The following is a 21407-nucleotide window of genomic DNA, read 5'->3' on the forward strand; positions in this document are numbered from 1 at the left end:
TGGAGATATAAGCAAACCATAAACACGTCCATATGAATGAATGGTACACTCCTCGTAAATAAATAAATATATGCATCAAAATGAGAAAATCTTCACTTTTATTTATTCTTAATACGTCAGATTCTCTGAACACAAAATGATATAATTTGTAGATAACTTACTCAAAACGTAAGAACTCACTATCTATTATCATTTATTAACCACCATCTCATTAATCTTATAAATATGTACTCATTAGATTGTCAAAAGTAAAACCTCACAATACACTTTAAACTACAAATCAAAACAATGGCCTCTCTATTCTCTTCAGTTCTCTTGTCTCTTTGTTTACTCTCTTCACTTTTTCTCTCAAATGCAAACGCTAAGCCAAAACTAGGCTTCACCGCGGATCTAATCCACCGTGATTCTCCTAAATCGCCGTTCTATAACCCGATGGAAACCTCTTCCCAGCGTCTACGAAACGCGATCCACCGATCCGTTAACCGTGTTTTCCATTTCACTGAAAAGGATAACACACCACAACCACAGATTGACCTCACCTCAAATAGCGGTGAATATCTCATGAACGTATCCATTGGAACACCTCCTTTCCCGATCATGGCCATCGCCGACACCGGAAGTGATCTCCTCTGGACGCAGTGCGCACCATGCGATGATTGTTACACTCAAGTTGATCCTCTCTTTGACCCTAAAACGTCTTCCACATACAAAGACGTTTCTTGCTCCTCAAGTCAATGTACTGCCCTAGAAAATCAAGCCTCTTGTTCCACAAATGACAACACTTGTTCTTACTCATTGTCTTACGGGGATAACTCATACACAAAGGGTAACATCGCCGTGGATACCTTAACGCTCGGCTCCAGCGATACCCGCCCTATGCAGCTTAAGAATATTATTATCGGTTGTGGTCACAACAACGCTGGAACGTTTAACAAGAAAGGCTCTGGAATCGTCGGACTAGGTGGTGGTCCGGTTTCGCTTATCAAGCAACTTGGCGACTCCATCGACGGTAAATTCTCATACTGCTTGGTTCCTCTAACTTCCAAAAAGGATCAAACGAGTAAAATCAACTTCGGAACCAATGCCATCGTGTCGGGATCAGGAGTTGTCTCAACTCCTCTGATCGCAAAGGCGTCTCAAGAGACCTTCTATTACCTAACCCTAAAATCCATTAGCGTGGGAAGCAAGCAAATCCAATACTCAGGCTCAGATTCTGAAAGCAGCGAGGGAAACATCATCATCGATTCAGGCACAACTTTAACGTTATTACCGACTGAATTTTACTCCGAGCTCGAGGATGCGGTTGCATCCTCTATCGATGCTGAGAAGAAGCAAGATCCACAAAGCGGTTTGAGTCTATGTTACAGTGCAACCGGAGATCTAAAAGTTCCAGTCATTACTATGCATTTTGATGGAGCCGATGTGAAGCTTGACTCCTCCAATGCCTTTGTACAAGTCTCGGAGGATTTGGTTTGCTTTGCCTTCCGCGGAAGCCCGAGTTTCTCCATATACGGTAATGTGGCGCAGATGAACTTTCTTGTTGGATACGACACTGTTTCCAAAACGGTGTCATTTAAGCCAACAGATTGTGCAAAGATGTAGTTGTTTCATCTCAACATGTTTTTCAAAATTGTGTTTTCAATTACAATAATGGCTGATTTAGTTTCAGCCTTAGTTCTTTTGAATTTTTCTAATTCACATGTAGTAGTCTATCTTTTCAAGGGAGAGTTAAATTCTCGACCTTTTGTTCTTTTGGTGATGCTTTGTATTTCCTTGAATTTTCAATCACAATTAAAATCATGAAAACCTTATCTCCGGTAACTATTTTCTTGTCCATCTCTATACTCTGTTTTAGTTTATAATCATCTCTATGATGTAAACCAAATATGACAAGACAATTCTATAATTTTGTTCAAAATTTAGTTTTTTTTTTCATTTTACTAATAAAATCTAGAAATACTACTTTTGTGTCTATTATATTATTGTGATGAAATACTTATAAGAAACAGATGAATGTGATTCTAATTCAATATTGCTTTTAAGGAATTATATTGGTCCTACTATTCTATTTTGATGTGTTCTATATTTTACTATATTCAATGGGATTATGGATTATAGAAATATTTTGAAAATATTATACTATTATTTATAAATAATTCAATTAGTTTTTCTTCTTAAGTTTCTTATAAAAAATAAATATATCTTATAAGAAATAAATATATTTTATATTTCATAAAAATCATACATTGTACATATCTAGGTGGATGATACATGGCCTAAATTAGATCATGAATCATAAAAATCCAGCTGTAGATAAACATAACAAGGATGAATGGTACAATCCTGGTCAAAAAAAATAAAAGGAAAAGTTATATGCATTAAAATGAGAAAATCTTCGCTTTTATTGTTTCTTATTTATCAGATTCTCTAAATGTAAATGACACAATTTGTAGATAATTTACTAAAAATGTAAGAATCTCATCATGTACTACCATTTATGAATCCTTATCCAATTGACCTTATAAATATTACTCATCAGATTGTCAAAAGTAAAAACTGACCATTCAGGCAATCACTTAAACTACAATCTAAGAAAATGGCCTCTCTATTCACTTCACTTCTCTTGTCTCTATGTTTATTCTCTTCTCCTATTTTCTCAAACGCAAACGCCAAACCAAAACTAGGCTTCACCGCGGATCTGATCCACCGCGATTCTCCTAAATCGCCATTCTATAACCCGGCGGAAACCCCTTCCCAACGTATGAGAAACGCTATCCACCGATCCTTTAACCGTGCTTCCCATTTCAGTAATCTTTTTGAAAAGGATGCATCACTTAACGCACCACAAACTGATATCACCAAATATTTCGGTATATATCTTATGAACGTATCCCTTGGGAGTTGGGACACCTCCCGTCCCAATCATGGCGGCCGCTGACACCGGAAGTGATCTCATCTGGACGCAGTGCAAACCATGCGATGATTGTTACACTCAAGTTGATCCTCTCTTTGACCCTAAAGCGTCTTCCACATACAAAGACGTTTCTTGCCCCTCAAGCCAATGTAGGGCTCTAAAAGATGATGCTTCTTGTTCCAAAAAAGACAACACTTGCTCTTACTCAATGAATTACGGGGATAACTCATACTCACGGGGTAATGTCGCTGTGGATACCTTAACGCTCGGCTCCACCGATAACCGTCCGGTGCAGGTTAAGAATATTATCATCGGTTGTGGTCACGAAAACGCTGTAACATTTAGAAACAAGAGCTCTGGAATCGTTGGACTTGGTGGTGGTGCGGTTTCGCTCGTTAAACAACTCGGAGACTCCATCGAAGGTAAATTCTCATACTGCTTGGTACCTGAAAATGATCAAACGAGCAAGATTAGTTTCGGAACCAATGCGGTTGTGTCGGGACCGGGAACTGTCTCAACTCCTTTGGTCGTGAAGTCTCCAGAGACCTTCTATTTTCTAACCCTAAAATCTATTACCGTGGGAAGCAAGAATATGCCAACCCCAGGCTCTGATATCAAGGGAAACATGGTCATCGATTCGGGCACAACTCTAACTCTGTTACCTGGGAAATATTATTTCCAGATTGAGAGTGCTGTTGCGTCTTTAATCGATGCAGAGAGGTCGAAAGATGAAAGAATCGGTTCGAGTCTTTGATACAATGCAACCGCAGATCTGAAAGTCCCAGTCATTACTATGCATTTCGATGGAGCAGATGTGAAGCTTGATTCCTATAATTCATTTTTTAAAGTCTCAGATGATTTGGTTTGCTTTGCCTTTGGCTTGAACTTGATTACGAGGGATGGGATATACGGGAATGTGGCGCAGAAGAACTTTCTTGTTGGATACGACACTGTTTCCAAATCGTTGTCATTTAAAAAAACAGATTGTGCAAAGATGTAGATGGTTCAGCTTAGCATGTGGCTAATTTCCTTTTTTCAAAAGTATGTTTTCAGTTATCATTATGGCTGATTTGATTTTAGCCTTAAAATAGTTATTTGAATTCATTCAGCAGGACCATAGCACTGCAAGAGAACAAAGCCTTTTTCGACAGACTTTCCAACGATACATAAACGGTCGGAAATTCTCGACAGTTTTGTAATGATATTCCGACGGATTTCGCACGACATGTTTCCCGTTCTCGCACTGCAACCGGTTTCGCAACCATAGTTATCGTCAGAATAGCGTAGAGAAATTGTCAGAAAATACCTCATCGAAAACCCGTCGGTAATTTGTAACACGTTTGCAACGACATTCAGATTTCCAACGAGATAAAATCGACCAATTTATGTCATTGAAAATTCGTCGAATACGGCTGTTTCCGACGTTATTCCGACGATTTCATCCGTTGGAAATATCCTATCGAACGTTATAGCATGTAATAAAATCGCCTTTAAAAGCGACTAAGCTTGCACCTTTGTGTCCAAAAAACTTTTTATCAACTAGAGATAAAATAGGTTATTAGTTTACCTTGCCAGAAAAATAAATAAAAACAATGTGAAACTTAAGATAAAAGGCAGACGAGATTTTTTAGGTTCTGTAAGACAATCCTTTGCTATTTTGTTTTGACATGCATAGAAGTTAACACATACTACGGAAATGTTAAAAAAAAAACGAGATAGTGTCGCCATGATAACTGCAATGCTGCTGAAACCCTAAACTTTATTAATGAACTAATGAAGCCAAATCATTTTTCTTTTATGATTAAAAAGTTGCCAAGATTCGTGCTCACTCTGTCAAAGACAACAACATTATCATTTTTCAAACAGTAGTTGATTAAACTAAATTAAAAATGGGTATATAAAATGAGTTATAACGATAAAGACAACAACGACTTTCCCTTTGCTTGATTATTTAAAACAAGTCCCTGATAAGAAGAAGACGTCTAGTGGAAAATAAAATGTTACAGAAAAGGCGCCAATACACAATTGTGGCGACATTATGAACTTGCTCAATAAGAGAAAACTTTAAAGAAAAGAGGGGGATATTAAACAATTATAACAAATCTACCAAAATTTTGACTATAAATAGATCACTACACATATGGATTTGTCTCATCGAAGTAAATATTAAATTGAAAGAGCAAAAAAATAAGTCTTAATAAACGCAAAGCATTAAAGAGATGGCAAAGAACCTCAACTCCGTTAGCTTCATCGTTCTCTTGCTGGTTCTTTTGGTGGCTTCCACCGGTATGAATTTATTCTCTAATCTCTATTATACTTTGTGTGTATATGTATATGCAAAAAACATTTACATAATAATCTTTTGCTGATGAATTTACTGAAATGTCAAAATGTAGAAATCCTGAAGAGCGATGCTGCATGCTTCACGTTCTTAGGCGAGTGCGGGCCGGAGCCGTTTACAGGTTCAAATGCTGATTGCTTAGCGTGTTGTGTAGCTCTCTACAAGAGTCCACCAGTTTGTGCTGGACGTGTTGAGGGAGTCCCGGCTCACTGCCATTGCTACAAATCGTAAAGAGGTTCAAAATAAACCTCATATATATAATTACCAAGTGTAACTTTTCTTTTCATTCGGTGTGATAAGGACATTACATGTGTGTGTGTGTGTGTCTGTGTGTGGTAAACTGGTGTCTGGTAAGTTTCTTTTGAATCCAAATAAAACATCAAGGGCAAAGCTTCACTGCTTCCCCTTAATAAATGTAAGCTCATGTTGTCTTCACTTTTGATTCGTTTTGAATAATAAACTCGTTTTTTGTTCCCCATTTCATTCGAAACTATATTCAAATTTCTGTCACTCCAAATTATCTAACAAATATTGACCATTTATTGGATAGTAAAATCTGATTTAAACATGTATGTTGCATGCTCAAAAGAGTATAGATGACTATCATAACAAAGCATGAGCTAATCTATATATTTGAAATAGGTTTTGAGTTGGAAATTTATTACTCTCGACTTCCAACCTTTTTACTTTCCAACCTTTTGGAGGAATACTTACGTTTCTAAAAATGTTTACTCTCGACTTCCCACCTCCTTACAAGCCAAATTTTGTCCATAAGCACACACAGAAAGAACACGTTTAAGACAATTTTTTTTTTTGCATGACTAGGAAAGTGGACTAATTAAGTTGTTAGAGATATGTTAAGATTACATAAGTGTTTTATACTTTTATGTAAACTTTAGTAAAACCGTGAAGAACGATTATAACTTTTGTATTAAGTTTTCTTGCTTAAAGCATTACAAGAGGCATAGTTCATTATTTATACTAAAGCTAACTCTTGTAAAACCCTAGTTGCCTTACACATTGGCATTGTTTGGTAACAAGCTTAGGGCATTGAAACTATTCTTTGTCTCAATATGAGTCATTGTCCTTTCCTGCAATTTTGTTCCTTTTGCAACGGCTCTGTTTCGTCCTTGTTTCTCTTCATCAATTCTTTTGTCTTTTGTGACAAGTTGTTGAGTGGGCTTGATGGGCCTTTCGGTTTGAATGTTGTTATAGGGCTGAACAACTGGGCCCAATCACAATCCTTCACCAAGCTCAGTTTTGAGCTTCTCACTAATATTTTAGACATCCATCCTAGATTTGAATTCTAAAACATCGGAAATATTCGATTATTGCCTTATTACTTGTATTGATTTGAGCTATGAATCTTAGAGATCGCTCAACGCTTGTATATTAGTTAAAAAAATTTAAGAAAAAAAGTTATATTGTATATTAAAGAGTTAAATGGGCCTCAAATCTGAATTAGGATAAAGAATGGCTTTTTAGTATGAGTGGGTGGATACTAAAATGTCCAAATTAACAACGAATTGAGTATCATTTAGTAAGGACAACTAACTGGCCAGTCCGGAAATGGAGATGCGGGAATGTGTTTGGAGAGAATAGAAAGTGTAGAGACCGTGTGAAGTTTGTGAAAGACATCGCACAGGAGGTGGCAAAGGCAAATAATTGTGGCAGCGGTAGTAACAATTCCAGGAGTCGGATGGAAAGACAAGTCCGGTGGAGTAAGCCTAGCTTGGGATGGTGTAAACTCAACACGGATGGTGCTTCTCATGGCAATCCGGGTTTAGCCATAGCGGGGGGAGCGTTGAGAAACGAGTATGGTGAGTGGTGTTTTGGTTTTGCGCTGAATATTGGTCGTTGTTCGGCGCCTTTAGCGGAGTTATGGGGAGTGTATTACGGGTTGTTCATGGCGTGGGATCGTGGGATTACGCGGCTGGAACTTGAGGTAGACTCCGAGATGGTGGTTGGGTTTTTAAGGACAGGAATTGGTTCTTCCCACCCGCTGTCATTCCTGGTACGTATGTGCCATGGCTTCTTATCAAGGGACTGGATAGTCCGGATTGGGCATGTGTATAGGGAGGCCAACCGTCTTGCGGACGAGTTGGCTAACTATGCGTTCGATTTACCTTTAGGGTATCATGGTTTTGCTTCTCCCCCGAGTAGTTTAGACTCGATTTTGAGAGATGATGAGTTAGGAACTTCGGTTCCAAGACTAGTGCGGATGTAATTTTAATTTCATAAATAAATTCTGGGAGGTGTTTACCTCCCGGTGCCTACCAAAAAAAAAAAACTAACTGGCCAGTCCGGAGAAAATTGGGGCCACATACAAAACAAAATGGGGCCCAATAGTGTAATTCTATATTTAATATTTTGTATTATTATATAATTTTTATATTCATTTAATTTATTTTGTTTGATAAAATGTATTAAAAAGTGAAGTGTGATTTAACTTTTCTAAGGATTCACACTAAAACAATAATTTTATTTTTCTTTTAGTCATATTTGTTTTTGTTTAGGTATGTAACATTTATTTACGTAGTTACATACTACAACTAAAAAAAAGAAAATCCAAAATCCTAATTGGAACCCACAAAAATAGGGGCTTCATACAATTGTTTTATTTGGCTGCCCTTAGGGCCGGCTCGACCACGTGACTGTTTGAATTCTTGTTTTTTTTTTGTCATCCGTTTAATTAATGATACTCAAACGAACCATTTATGAGAAATATTATTTATATAAGTGATATGATACGGTTTGGTACGAATGTTTCGTGTTAAAAATCCGTTTTTATATTCGCACAAAGAGAAACTAAAAATAAAGAAAAATAAGAGAATTCATCATTGTCGATTTAGATCTCCTTCAGATATACTAAGAACGCTGACCATTTGGTTGGAGAAGACACAATCTTCACCAAATCTGAACAGTCTGAAAAAACGCGACATCTTGGTTATCAACTTCAATCATACATCTCATCGCCAAGAGAAAGCCTTCCACTTCGGTATAAAGTGGAGATAGGCTTCGTCGGGTGTTTGTTTGAATTTGTATCTATGTTTATATTGTTTAGTGAATGCTTCCACTAAAAACATATAACTAGTTAATACAAATTTAAATAAAAAGATTGAACAAAAAAAAATGATAGTGAACATTCGTAAGATTGTTGAATATTACTTCTCAGCTCACAATTGGTGACTAATTATTGATGAACAACACAAAACTCACAACATAACTCAAGGAAACTAATTAAAGTGCCAATGTAAAAATATATAATAAACGAGAAAGGCAAAACAAAAACAAAGCATAAAGTGGATTTGGGATAGATGAGGAATAGAAGCTTAGGTCATGGAATCAACGGTGAGGATGGTGCTAAGATTCATGGGATGCATGTATTCAGGAGAGCCATTGAGGATTTGTTGAGCTATGATTCTACTTGCTTTTTCTGATGGGTGAAAAGGATCCCAAAAGGCAAAGAGATCTCTGTTTGGGCAAAGATTTGATAATGGAGTGCATAGCCCTATCCCATTGTACGGCCCTTGTCCACAACAAGCCACCTTCGACGTGACGAATCCTGCCAAAGATTAGATCGTAAATCACTAAGTCAATTCGAGGAGCGGACGTAAAATTTAAACTAAAATGAAACCAAACTCGGTATATTAAAAATAAAATACAATTTGAAAACGTATAACATTAAGTTTAATAAATTTTCGTATTTTTTTTAATTATTCAATACATCGTCGCAACTAAAATAAACTGAAATCTTTATGATTTATCAATGAAATTTAAGAAAAATCAATATATATATATATATATATATATATATTCTCAAAACTAAAGACATATATAACTTGATGTTCAATAAAATATTACCTTGTTTTAGAATATTGTTATTTTACTTAATTGTTTTTTTTCCTTTTCTTAGAAAAGAAAATCTATAAAATTAATTATGAGGGACAAATTAATAAGAACAAGTACCATATGCTTGTGGGTCGCTAATGAAGTCCATGTGCATTTGTTGAGTATTAGCGGCAATGAAGGCCGAAGATCCAACTTCGTTGTTGAGGTCTGTTATCATTTGAATTAGTTGTGGGTTGAATAGTGACGCGGCTCGTTGGAGTTCGGTAGCACACTCGCCGTTGCGGCTACGTTGCGCCAGCTCGGCCGGGACGCAACCCATTGGTCCTGTTCCAGTCACAAGGACACGTCGAGCACCCAAATCGTACATTTTCTACAAAACAATTTGAATGATATAAGAGATAATGAAGTTTCAACATGTATCATACTATTAATTCAAATAAGTAACTAGTAATGGCGAAGTATTGATGAAATTTAGAGGAGATAGTGAGATATTTCATATTAGGACCATTTTTTTTTATATAAAGCTATTGTTCCTTTTCGTTTGAATAAGCCATACGTGATGAAATAGCTTGTAAATGAATAAACTAACCCGTAAGACTTTGCGGTATTCAGAAATGACAAAGACAACGTAGTCAGGAAGAGAGAATTGACGAGATCTTGCAGAGAAAGGGACCAAGTAGTAGTTGTTGACGAAATCATTGCCTCCAAGTGTTATTAGGACAAGAGCTCCGTTCACGAGCCGATTCATCTCTTCTTCTCCGACCAACCCGCTTACTCGAACCTTGTACTGCTCGAAGTACTCTAGCTGCTTTGTGATCCTAATAATATTCAGCTGCATTCAAATTGTCAAAACACCTCTTAGCATCAAGATTTTAAGAATGCCGTTAACTCGATGGTAAGATTTATTCCGGTTGAACTTACAAACTGGATTCCGGTGTCGTTAAGGATTCCAATACCCGCGGAGGCGAAGTTAGCTCCCCTTAAGAGTTTGTCCTTCTTCAGCATTGGACTAAGGTACGGCATTGGAGACTCTTGACCCAAATGTTCACCTATAAAAGATCATTGTTATTATTAATGTAATTTTGGTAACGTTGAGTGTTCATTTTCTTGGGGAACAAGAAATTAAAAGCTTACTGATGAGATCTGGAATGTTTAGACCATTGGAGAAACGGCCCGTAGGACGATGAGTTGGGAAATCGATACCATAAGGGTAATTATCGGCACGAGCAGTGGTAGCAAGAAAGTCATTGTTACCATTGTCAACGAGAGAATCTCCAAACACAAGGAAAGCCCTAGCATTTGCTTGCGGAACAAGTAAGCTCGTCACTTGCAGAATGCAAAACCCTAGTAGTGCCAACTTAGCCACCGAGTTCGTCATTGTTTATAGATTTAAAATGGTAATATTTGTGAAAAATCTTTGAATATGTTTCTGTGAACTCTGTTTTGGTGTTTTGCTATGAAATGAGAATGTAGAAGAGAACATGATTGTCTCTATATATATAGGTGCATATGTAAAAAGTAATAGAGAGGAAAATGGGGGCATTAATGGAGGTCTTCACCAGCTTTTACCTATTGGTGTTAGATTGATTTTAAAGGGAGACAACTCTAAATGTACTAGAGTTGTGATTTTGGTTGAGAATAAATAAGTGATGATGGTAAAGTTTTTTTATTATTATTTATTAAATAAAGTGTTATATTTTTCATCCATATTACAGTACTTTTCTTTAATTTGCTATATATAATAACAACTATACAATTTATCAACCTAACTATTCATCCATTTACTAGAATTTTTCATTTATCAGCGTTTGCCTAATCCACTCTCGAATTTGTGTAAGAATATAAATACCATATTATATATTTTTTATCAAAAATAAATGTGAGCTTGTGCATCGAATTATTGAAGTGACTCATCTAAACAGTGAGAGTAACAAACTCAGAGAAACCATAAGAAACATTCAACATTTTTGTAACTTTCAAAATGGAATCTATTTGGAATTCCCTGTCAACATCATATATATTGCTAATAATTATGCATATCTGAGAATGTATTAAGTGCATAAATATTTAAAACGAAATTATCATTTTTAATATTGCAGAAACGAAATTATCATTATCATAGTATACTAGTTCAACTACTAATTCAACTACTAATTCAACTAGGGGCATACAAAATAATTAACTAGAATATAGAACTATATCTATATAATTATTAATCAAAACTATTAGATGAAAAAAAAGAACTCAGTAAAAGTCATAATTTACACATATACATTTTTAGAGTAGTTAAGGAAAAAGTTAAAACTACTTTTGGGGGCGAGATTAAAAGACATGATGTGGTAGACCCAGAGACACGGAGAAGTTTAATTTCATGCCAACATTTTCATGCGCTTCAATTTTGGCGTTTTAATTGGATAAAAAATTTGGTTGTAAAAAGGAAATACAGGTCCCTTTGGGAATAGGATAGAATTATTTGAAGTACTTTGTTCAGATTTACTCCCAGAGCCGCAGAGTTAGATTCTGACAATGACTATGACATTCAGGTTGCTTTTTGTTTTTCTTTTTTCCTTTGATATTTGGAAGGTTTTGCAACCATCTAGAGAGAAAAATGGGTGTTCACATGTATAAATTTATTTCTGTAGAATTTTTGTTGCATATTTGTTCACATAATTACTATAAAATTTAGGGCTTTAAAATTTGAATTGTAGGTACAATAAATGTAGCTGTAACATTAGTTTAGTAATATAAGTTAATGATCTGATCGGCTGCAGAATATTAATTAACTGACAATTTTAGTTGGCTAAACAAGACAATTTTAGTTTTGGTTTATATCAAAATTAATTAACAAGACTAACACGATATATATTGACTGTAAAATCCAGCAAATAAATATTTATTTCTTCTTAGTCCTTACAAAATTTATCTCAAGCAGATATTGTCTTAACAAATTTAAACAATTCGACTTTTACATTAAAAATACTTTTAATAATTATTTCCTTTATCGGTCCTATTAATTTTAATATATTACAAAATCTCAAGGATTATATTTAAACACAACTAACCATATTTATATTGATCCTCACGCAAGATAAGCATACGCAAGATAAGCATACGCAATTTAACGAATATTTGTGCCTCAGTAGATGCAAATCTTACTTAAATTCATAATCACAATCTAAATTCCAGCTTTTCTTATTTTCATTTATTTCATATTCTGAAATTTGCTCTAATGATTTTCTCTGCATAGTCCATTTTAACCAACAACTTTATAGCTAAAACCCATAATCATCAATCTCCATTCCTGGAGATTTTTACATTTAAATATCCTATAATTAATAATCAAACTTTTTTCAAAATTAAAATATTATAAAACGTTTTAAATATTTATAATATAAAACTTTACAAAATTTCAAATATTATAAATATTTGAACATATAAGAATCTATATTTTTCTTTTGAACACATTTGGAAAATAAATAATGAGTTTACTACAATATTTACCGAAGAATGCTATTGAATTAAATTCTTAAGATTTATCATATTTAATGAAAGATATTTTGCATCTTGATTCTTTGTTTTTAAAATTTCGATTATTTTGTGTGATCTCAACTAACTACTCCCGCATAAAATCTCTGATTTCTTTTCTCCACAATATCCATTAAGTCACTCTTCAATATGAGATTGGTAACATATTCATTAAAAAACAAAGAAAACTCGAAAAAGTATATCTACAACAAAGTTAGTTGATCTATTTCTTATTTTAATATATTGGTCAAATAGGTTTTTCTAATAGTTTAAACCTAAATTTATCCTCAGTTTCTTGCACACTTAAAAGAAACTAAAATTTCCTAACTTATTTACAAAATTCAAAGAGAAATAAAATAATCTCAAATCCTTCAAATGAATTAGAATTTTGGGGAAGTCAAAACTTGCACAATCGAAATTGTACTTAGGGTTCGTTCGAGAAAATAAACTTTGTGAGAATCTCAAAGAACAACATAATCGATTGTTAACCACAGATGTTGTTTTTGATATTATTAATGAAAATAAGTGTTTAATCGTACAAGTGTTTGGATTTGAAATAGGAAAAGTGTTTCTGCCTTCAAAGTCGGAGCTATTGTGTTATCCGAAGTTGAGAGCATTTTCTTGTCCCTCCTTTGTGAAGTCCTTGGAACTCCTTATACACTGCTGATAGATCGCCTCTCCAGCTATATTCTCAAAAGATTTCCATTTATCCTTTGGTCGGATACATGATATATTTGCCTAAGAAAAATTCCTTATTCTTCAAAGACTTCGGAAAATCTTCTGATTTGATATTATCTTCGAAGATTCTTCCGTATCATTTCTCAGATTATCGGAAATGATCCTGTTTTCCTAAAAATGATCCTTTGATCGTGATAGGATTTTACAAGTATCTGCTTCGGATATTCTTGATGTTTGCCTCGGAGTACTTTCTCTTGGTTCATTGATCGTTCAAGAGGTGACTTCGGGGTAACCGGTATACTTTGGCACGGGGCATGGTGATGACTGTCCCTTGCGCTCAGTTGATTGTTTCCCGAGGCGACATAGACGGTTCCCAAAGCGTTTTCACAATCGGCTCGGGATGTGTTTCTAGGACTAACACCGAGTCCTTTTATATGAACTTACTCTCGGGAGTATGATTTGCCCGAGGATACCAAACCGTTGCTTCAGAGAAGGAAAAGCCATCCTCCAACGATTGGCGAGGCTGGAGGTTCGAGTTGGCAGGATGCGCCCGAGCCTCAGGTTCTTCTAAAGGTGAAAATCGAAGAGCTCTACTTTGCACCAGAAGAAACAGAGAAGCTTCTGCAAGCTGCACATGTGCTGGAAATAGCGCGGGCTCAAAAGACAAAACAAACCAAAAAGGCGAAGAAACCCGAACCTCATGGTTCAACCCTTTATACCAAGACATCCCTCGGGGACTTGAGGGCTCGTATTGGTTTCAGCGTGATAGTCACCCATCGAGTTCCCACCCGAGAGAAAGAGCAAACGATATCCCCGAGGGTTTCTTCACATTGTGCTAGGGGTTCTATTTCTTCATTTGGTTTCTGATCCCGAGGCAAATACTTGAGTACGTGACCACGTACAAGATCATTCTTTCCCAATTGACCACTCGCGCCCTGAGGCACCTCGTTGGGATTTTGGTACGCAGTTACGAGACAGATACGGGTGACTAGCGAGTAAGTTTGCAAAACAAGACCGAGCTAAACAATGAAGTAGCTTGAGAGAGTAAGGCTGCGAAACTAGTCAATCATTCGTTTTGTCCCCGAGGTGACCATCGATCTTCATTGTTTGGCTCGGTCTCGTTCTCGGGGTGGAAACAAATCTTTCACAAAACCTAATAAAAGAGATGTATGTTTTTTTTTCCTTTCCATCGACCTTAACCCGAAAAAAACGCCAAGCTAAAGAGTAAACCCCAAACTCTATTTTTCTTTCCGTTGACCTAAATCTCTCGCGGTCTCGCCGGTGATTCCTCTAACGTATCTAAATCGTCGCCATCGGCGATTCCTCCACCGTCTCTATGTTCCCGTCGTCGTTCTTCCTCCTAGAAGCTTCATATTAGTTCCTTTCACTACTTTTAGCTATGATTTATGTATAGTTTTTAGAGTCTTTTGTTATTTGTAAAGTCTTTTCTAGTCTTTTTAGGTCTTTACAATGTTGGGATGCATTTGAAGATTATGGAACATTCTTGAGCAAAACAGACAACTTAAGCTGCCGCAGTAATCCGGAGACGAAAATTAACATAGGTGTCGATCGACACAACCCCTGGTGTCGAGCGACACCAATACCTGACGGTAATTGAATTGCACAAGTTATTGATGTTTTGCAGATTTTTAAATTCGGTACAGAACTTTCCCTTATTTATAAAGAAGGCCCATCACGTTTTAGAAACTTATATATTGATTTTTATGGTCATTGTTTAGACCTTACTATTATTCTCTATTCTGTACTTTGGGGCAAAACCCTATGGAGACTCCCTTTAGTGAAGATTCTTCTAAACTCTTTTCTCTTTTTAATTTCATCATTGATTTCTTATTCAATCATGTTTTGTTCTTCTATGATCATGCTTCAGTAGTTCTCTTGTTGGGTTTAGGGATTCTCATTAGGGATTTGGATGAATTAGCAGATCAAAAACCCTGTTAGGATAATATATTTAGAATTCTTCATCTTAGATTGTTCTTAAGGTTAGTTTTAGAGTAACTAACTAGAACTTGATTTTAGGATAATAGGTATACCCACCATAGGTATTTATTACTAGAACTATCTAAGATGAGCCTAGTATTTAGATGCGTGCTAGCGTCCATTAGTTAGGTGAACTTATCAAACCTGATTATAATGCTTGCTTAGTTCTAGGAATTTACAAGAGAGTTGGAATCAATACTATTAAGCATAGTGAGTAGCACGGCACACCACCAGTTACTTTATATTAGTGACTTGTGTTCAAGAATGGTTCGATAATATTCATAATTTACTGCTAAATTTACTATTCTGATATCTCCTGAGAATTTCTCTAAACCTGACATCTTAATCATCTGAATCTAAAGCCAACTTTTAATTGCTTTCTTGTCTTTTACTTTTATAATATTTTCTGTTTAGCTTTATTCGAAACTGTTAGTCTATTGTGTGATCCGAGAACTTTGTGGAATTCAATCCCTAAGTGCTATAACAACCTCTTTATTTGAGAGAATAGTCATTAGGGTAATTTGACTCATATCAAATTTGGCGCCGTTGCCGAAGTTCTCTTCGATTTACCAATAGATTAGGTGTAGAATTTAGGCTAAGCTTTTCTTTTCTTTTGTTACTTGCGTGTTTTTTTTCTTTTTTTTCTTGTGTTTCAGGAGTTTAAGAAATTCAAACGCAACTCACGATGTTGATAGTAGTACCTGATGCTGTTGGAGTGTTACGCGACAGAGCTGGTCAGGCATACAATGAAGAGGGTCAGAAAATAGATAACAGGGAAACCTGATACCAGAAATCGCCGATGGTGTCGATCGACGACAACTTGGAAAGCAATAAAGGTTACTTTTCTCAACAACTTTTATAATGATGCAAGGTCCGAGGAGCTGATAATGAAGATCTCTACCTTCTCTCAAGAAGCAGCTAAAGCATTTAAAGCCGCTTGGATCAGATTCAAAGGATATTAGAGAGATTGCCCGCATCATTGTTTCACTGAGGTTCAGTTGTTAGGTATCTTCCTTAGAGGAGTTGATTGAAAGCTAGTAATGGGAATTTCATGTCAAGATATCCAGAGGATGCAACAATGTTGATTGAAAGCTTATCTTCTAGTATTAGTACCAACAGCGTTGACATTACAAGGAAAACGCAAGTTCAATATGTTGCACATGTTGACAGTTTTGCCATTTTAGAGAAGATGGATCAACATGGATATATGAGCTACAATCAGCAATCTACACATCAGAAACCGGTTCAGCAATCTACAAGCTTCACTCCGACTTATGCTTCTTCAACCCAAGCCCACTGATAATAGGTTTTTAGTCAATTGTCCTAAAACACCAATCATGTCGTTGTAGTATTTTAGGTGTCAATCCAAATGGGTGTGATGCAAACAGATGAGATGTGATCAGAAGTCACTAAGTCAAGCCAAGCAATAACAGTTTTGGGGTTTCTAACAGTCCTAGTGAACATGCAGAAAACAGAAACAATAACAGAATTAGTAAAATCACTCGACCACAACAGGCTGATGCCAGAAGTAGGATGTGGCCGAGTAACAGGCAGGATATGAAACAGATATACTCGACTGCACAGTCTGTTGCCAGACACTGGGTGTGGTCGAGTAAGTTGATCGAGTGATTGCAAAAACAAAGAAACAAGCAATGAGAACGATTAAGTGATAACGATAAAACAGAGAAATCAGATAGACGAGAAATTCCTAAGGATGGGGTAATCGAATAGAGTGGTATCCTAGCCTATCCGAATGATTAACAAGCGCAATCAAGCTATCCCTAGACAACAGGTTCAACAACAGATCAATTCACTCCCGTGATAGAAATCCTCAAGCAAAGCTAGCCCAGACTAATTCCTATTAACGAAATCTAACTATGCAGGCAATAAGAACAGACTGATAATCTCAATAAATGCTCTAAACGGCCAATCCCTTGGGATAGAGACAAATATCTCAGGAACTAGTGGATCAAGCATTCCATCGAACACCTTTTGGGTGCGGGAATGCTTGGGATCGAATTCCAGTTGATCAAAAATAAATAAGCATTAAACACAACTAGTCCTGAAGGGATTCAATCAATTCTAAAATTTAACCATTCTACAGACTATGGATTCCCCAACTACTCTATCCCATCCCTAAGAATTCTAAGTCACTACTAAGACAACATGCTCAAAGACATAAACGCAGGTAACTGATAATATTGCATAAGTAAAGAGATAAAGAGTAGAGAAACAAGATGACAGATGAAATCAAATGCGGAATCTGAATAACTTGGAAAAATCTCGAATTACAGGTTACAGAAGCAAAAGCGGCGCAGAAGAGTAAAACAGAAAATAAAACTGAAGCAAAAACTCAATATCGACTAGATGTCCCAAGACAGAACCCTAAGACATCTGTTTATACAAAACGAAATAAAATAATAGTAGACGGACCAATAACCTAATCGCCCGGCCCATAGAATGATAATGGGCCGAGATGGGCTTCGTGATCCGATGGAGGTCCAGGTCGATCGACACCAGCCAACGCAAACACTGCAGAACCCGATAGTGTCGACCGACACCAACATGGTGTCGATCGACACCAACCCAGTACAGCCCTGCGAATTCTCCTAAACCCGATTTCATCTGTCTCAAAGGTAACCAAACCCAAGGTTCCTTTTCCCAAGAGTCCTAGGAAGTCCAAACAGGAGCTAGATGATGCTAGATGCAAAGCTATGATGGATAAGTTGATGGTAAAGATGCAACTTATAGATGCTGTGAAGTCTTCTCCTATGATCAGACAATATGTGAAGAGGATGGTTACTAAAGATTTGCTTACTAAGAAAGCTGTGATGAAGATATCTACACAGGTTAGCGACATTATTCAGAACAAGATTCCAAAGAAACTTCCAGATCTAGGTAGCTTTGTTCTCAATTGTGGTATCCTTAACGAGAGTTTTGAGCGATGCTTGTGCGATCTTGGTTCTAGTGTCAACTTGATGCCACGTTCAGTTGCGTTTCGGCTTGGTTTGACAAATTTAGAGCCTACGCAAATCACTCTTGTTCTTGCTGATCGACTGTCCGTAGACCCGATGGTATCCTATATGATGTCCCTATACAAGTCGGTTCTAGCTACATTCCTACAAATTATGTGGTTTTATCTTATGAGAAAGAACCTAAAGATCCTCTAATCTTGGGAAGGCCTTTCTTAGCCACAACTGGTGCCCTAATTGATGTAAGGAAGGGCAGAATAGGCTTGAATGTAGGTGATCTTACAATACAGTTTGACATGAATTAGGTGGTTAAGAAGCCTACCATCGATGGGCAGACTTTCTACGTGGATACTATCTCTTCTCTGGCTGACGAATTTCTGAAGATGACACATGCCGATCCTTTGAAGCATGCTCTAATTCCTTCAATAGACAAAGTTCCCGACGGGTATGGTAAGCTACTGGATAGAACTGAGCATGTAATGCAATTAGTTGCTCAGGAGGAGTTAATTGGCACATCTACAAACGCAGCAACAGTTGGCGACTGGAGCCCAAAAAAAGCTCCTAAAGTTGATCTAAAATCACTTCCTCCAGGGCTAAGGTACGCATTTCTTGGTGACAATTCTATTTACCCTGTCATTGTTAATGATTCTTTAAACAAGGCAAAGCTCACTTTATTGATAAGCAAGCTGCGCAAGTATCGCAAAGCTCTTGGCTATTCTCTTGATGATATTGCAGGTATCTCTCTGGACTTATGTATGCATAGGATTCACCTCAAGGATGAGTCTAAGCCCTCAGTTGAGCATCAAAGAGACTAAACCCGAATCTGAAGGATGTTGTTAAGAAGGAGATCATAAAACTGTTGGAAGCTGGGATCATCTATCTAATTTTAGATAGTGATTGGGTTAGTCTAGTGCATGTGGTTCCTAAGAAAGGAGGTGTTATAGTGGTTAAGAATTACAAGAATGAGCTGATTCCTATGGTACTTGATGGATACTATGGGTTCTAAAATCCACACTAGAGATTTGTAATTGAGATTATGAGAAAGGAGGGCTATAACTTCACTGAAACCTTGAGAGTTATATTGCTAAGAACGAATGGACTTTTTGTATTGATTATGACAAAGCTTTTATAATGTGAAATGAGATTACAAGTGTAAAAGTATGTGTGTGAATGTAAGCTGAATTGAATGTGTCTTCCAAGTCGTCCTTGCTCCCTTATATAGGTCTACGCACGTGGTAGCTCCGTCCGGGATCTGCGGAGATCCTCCTAGATATTCGGCAGGTCAGTTCCGAGATATTAGGTCCACTCCGCGAATATCTCCTCATCAGTTCTTAAGTTGTTATTCGCTTATCTCCCTTCATCAGGTGACCGGGCTTATCCGGCCCAAGTACCTATTCGCGTATGTGGGCTCATCAGCTGCGTAGGTCCTCTACTTGGTGGGCTTGGTGGGCTTTGTGGGCTGGCTTGGTATTTTTGCAGGTGGATTCCTGGAGGGGAATCCAGCTCCAACAGATACTCAGGATTCTTTCAGATACCAATCCATCAAGATGATCAGGAGAAGACCACATTCACGTGTCCCTATGGTACTTTCGCCTATCGTAGAATGCCGTTTGGTCTTTGTAATGCTCTTGTGACATTTCAGAGATCTATGATGTCGATCTTCACAGACATGATTGAGGATCATGGAAGTTTTATGGATGACTTTTCTGTTTATGGGTCTTCATTTGAAGCATGCTTGGGGAACCGCAAAGTTCTAGCTAGATGTGAAGAGAAGAATTAGCTTTTTAATTGGGAGAAATGTCATTTCATGGTTCAGGAAGGTATAGTTCTTGGTCACAAAGTTTCAGGTGTTGGTATTGAGGTTGATAAAGCCAAGATAAAGGTTATGAAAAGTTTACAGGCACCAGATAGCGTGAAATCTGTGAGGAGTTTTCTTGGACATGTTGGATTTTACAGGAGGTTCGTCAAGGATTTCAGTAAGATTGCCAGGCCACTAACAACTTTGCTTGCTAAGGATGTGAAGTTTGACTTCAATTCTGAGTGTCATGCTGCTTTTAATGAGATTAAGAATGCTTTAGTGAGTGCTCCAATAGTTCAAGCTCCGGACTAGAATTTACCTTTTGAGATAATGTGTGATGCGAGTGATTTTGCAGTTGGAGCTGTTTTAGGACAGGGGAAAGACATCAACTTCATGTTATTAACTATACAAGTAGAACACTTGATGATGCACAACAGAATTATGCGACAACAGAGAAAGAATTGTTAGCTGTGGTTTTTGGTTTTGAGAAGTTTTACCCTTATCTGGTTGGGTCCAAGGTAATTGTGCATACAGATCATTCAGCACTCAAGTACCTTATGCAGAAAAAGGATGCTAAGCCAAGATTACTACGATTGATTCTTCTTCTTCAAGAGTTTGACATCAGTAAGGGATAAGAAATGGATTGAGAATGGAGTTGCTGATCATTTGTCAAGGATCAAGGTTGAAGATGACGTTCCCATCAATTATTTTTCTACCTGAAGAAAGTATTTACTTGGTTGAGACAAGTTTGCAGGAAAATCTTAGCAGTGTCAATTCACGCGCAGATGAGAGCTGCAAAGAATCAGTGTCGATCGACACCACACCCCCTGTCGTTCGACACCATCGCGCTTCACAGACAGATGGTTCTGCACCTCCTTCCCCGCCCACATCTATTTCAGTTCCCTGTGATAGGTACTTCTCCATCTCTTCTCCTACTTATCCTTCGGTTACTTCTTTAGAATCTTTGAAGTGTGCTTCACTGGTAAACGAGCATCGGGTTTCTCGAGAGCTTGTTTCCTCTGCTGATTTTGCAGGTAACAATGGGAGTATCGATCGACACCACCACCAGTGTCGATCGACACCAGATGCTGCACATAGCCGATCTGTTTACACACCGCATTGGAAGGCGAGATTGCAGCATAAGTCCCATGTTCCTCCATCCAAGTCCTGAACTCCGCCAAGTTAAGCTATTGACTATAAACAAGCGCTTAGTAGGAGGCAACCCACTGGTATGGTTTTCTTTTTCTTTTATTTTTTGTTTTTCTTTTATTTTTCTCGCTTACTCCGGATTTGAATGCCACTGGGGACAGTGACGTTGAAGTCTGAGGG

The 21407-nt window shown here is 37.1% G+C and overlaps 3 protein-coding genes and 5 pseudogenes across 9 annotated transcripts; 6 read left to right on the top strand and 2 right to left on the bottom strand.

The window, feature by feature from the left end:
• The first annotated feature begins 241 nt into the window (after positions 1–241).
• CDR1 (Eukaryotic aspartyl protease family protein) lies at positions 242–1818 on the top strand. The gene has a single exon (NM_122858.3). It carries the CDS (start codon positions 289–291, stop codon positions 1600–1602), a length of 1314 nt encoding a protein of 437 aa, NP_198319.1. The 5' UTR covers positions 242–288; the 3' UTR covers positions 1603–1818.
• A 781-nt stretch (positions 1819–2599) lies between these two features.
• On the top strand, positions 2600–3913 carry AT5G33350 (annotated as a pseudogene). Its single transcript has one exon.
• Positions 3914–5064: 1151 nt separating this feature from the next.
• Positions 5065–5759, top strand: AT5G33355 (Defensin-like (DEFL) family protein). The gene is made up of 2 exons (NM_147989.3): positions 5065–5200; positions 5311–5759. The coding sequence occupies exons 1-2, from the start codon at positions 5134–5136 to the stop codon at positions 5484–5486; spliced, it is 243 nt and encodes an 80-aa protein (NP_680294.1). The 5' UTR covers positions 5065–5133; the 3' UTR covers positions 5487–5759.
• A 1195-nt stretch (positions 5760–6954) lies between these two features.
• AT5G33360 lies at positions 6955–7482 on the top strand (annotated as a pseudogene; the record flags this gene model as incomplete). The annotated part of the gene is made up of 1 exon: positions 6955–7482.
• Positions 7483–7961: 479 nt separating this feature from the next.
• On the bottom strand, positions 7962–8291 carry AT5G33365 (annotated as a pseudogene; the record flags this gene model as incomplete). Its single annotated transcript has 1 exon — positions 7962–8291.
• On the bottom strand, positions 8283–10647 carry AT5G33370 (GDSL-like Lipase/Acylhydrolase superfamily protein). Of its 2 annotated transcripts, none has more exons than NM_122861.4 (5): positions 10242–10647; positions 10029–10156; positions 9697–9939; positions 9225–9477; positions 8283–8820 (listed from the first exon to the last, which is right to left on the bottom strand). In NM_122861.4, the coding sequence occupies exons 1-5, from the start codon at positions 10483–10485 to the stop codon at positions 8588–8590; spliced, it is 1101 nt and encodes a 366-aa protein (NP_198322.1). In that variant the 5' UTR covers positions 10486–10647; the 3' UTR covers positions 8283–8587. The 2 variants fall into 2 exon arrangements, with proteins under 2 accessions (NP_198322.1, NP_001078631.1); NM_001085162.1 differs by having other exon boundaries at positions 8283–8803; positions 10242–10579.
• A 2977-nt stretch (positions 10648–13624) lies between these two features.
• AT5G33380 lies at positions 13625–14177 on the top strand (annotated as a pseudogene; the record flags this gene model as incomplete). Its single annotated transcript has 2 exons — positions 13625–13690; positions 13779–14177.
• Positions 14178–15993: 1816 nt separating this feature from the next.
• Positions 15994–21285, top strand: AT5G33381 (annotated as a pseudogene; the record flags this gene model as incomplete). The annotated part of the gene is made up of 1 exon: positions 15994–21285.
• Positions 21286–21407: the final 122 nt, after the last annotated feature.

The sequence above is a fragment of the Arabidopsis thaliana genome, chromosome 5 (genome assembly GCF_000001735.4).
Source record: "Arabidopsis thaliana chromosome 5, partial sequence".
Taxonomy (NCBI): domain Eukaryota; kingdom Viridiplantae; phylum Streptophyta; class Magnoliopsida; order Brassicales; family Brassicaceae; genus Arabidopsis; species Arabidopsis thaliana.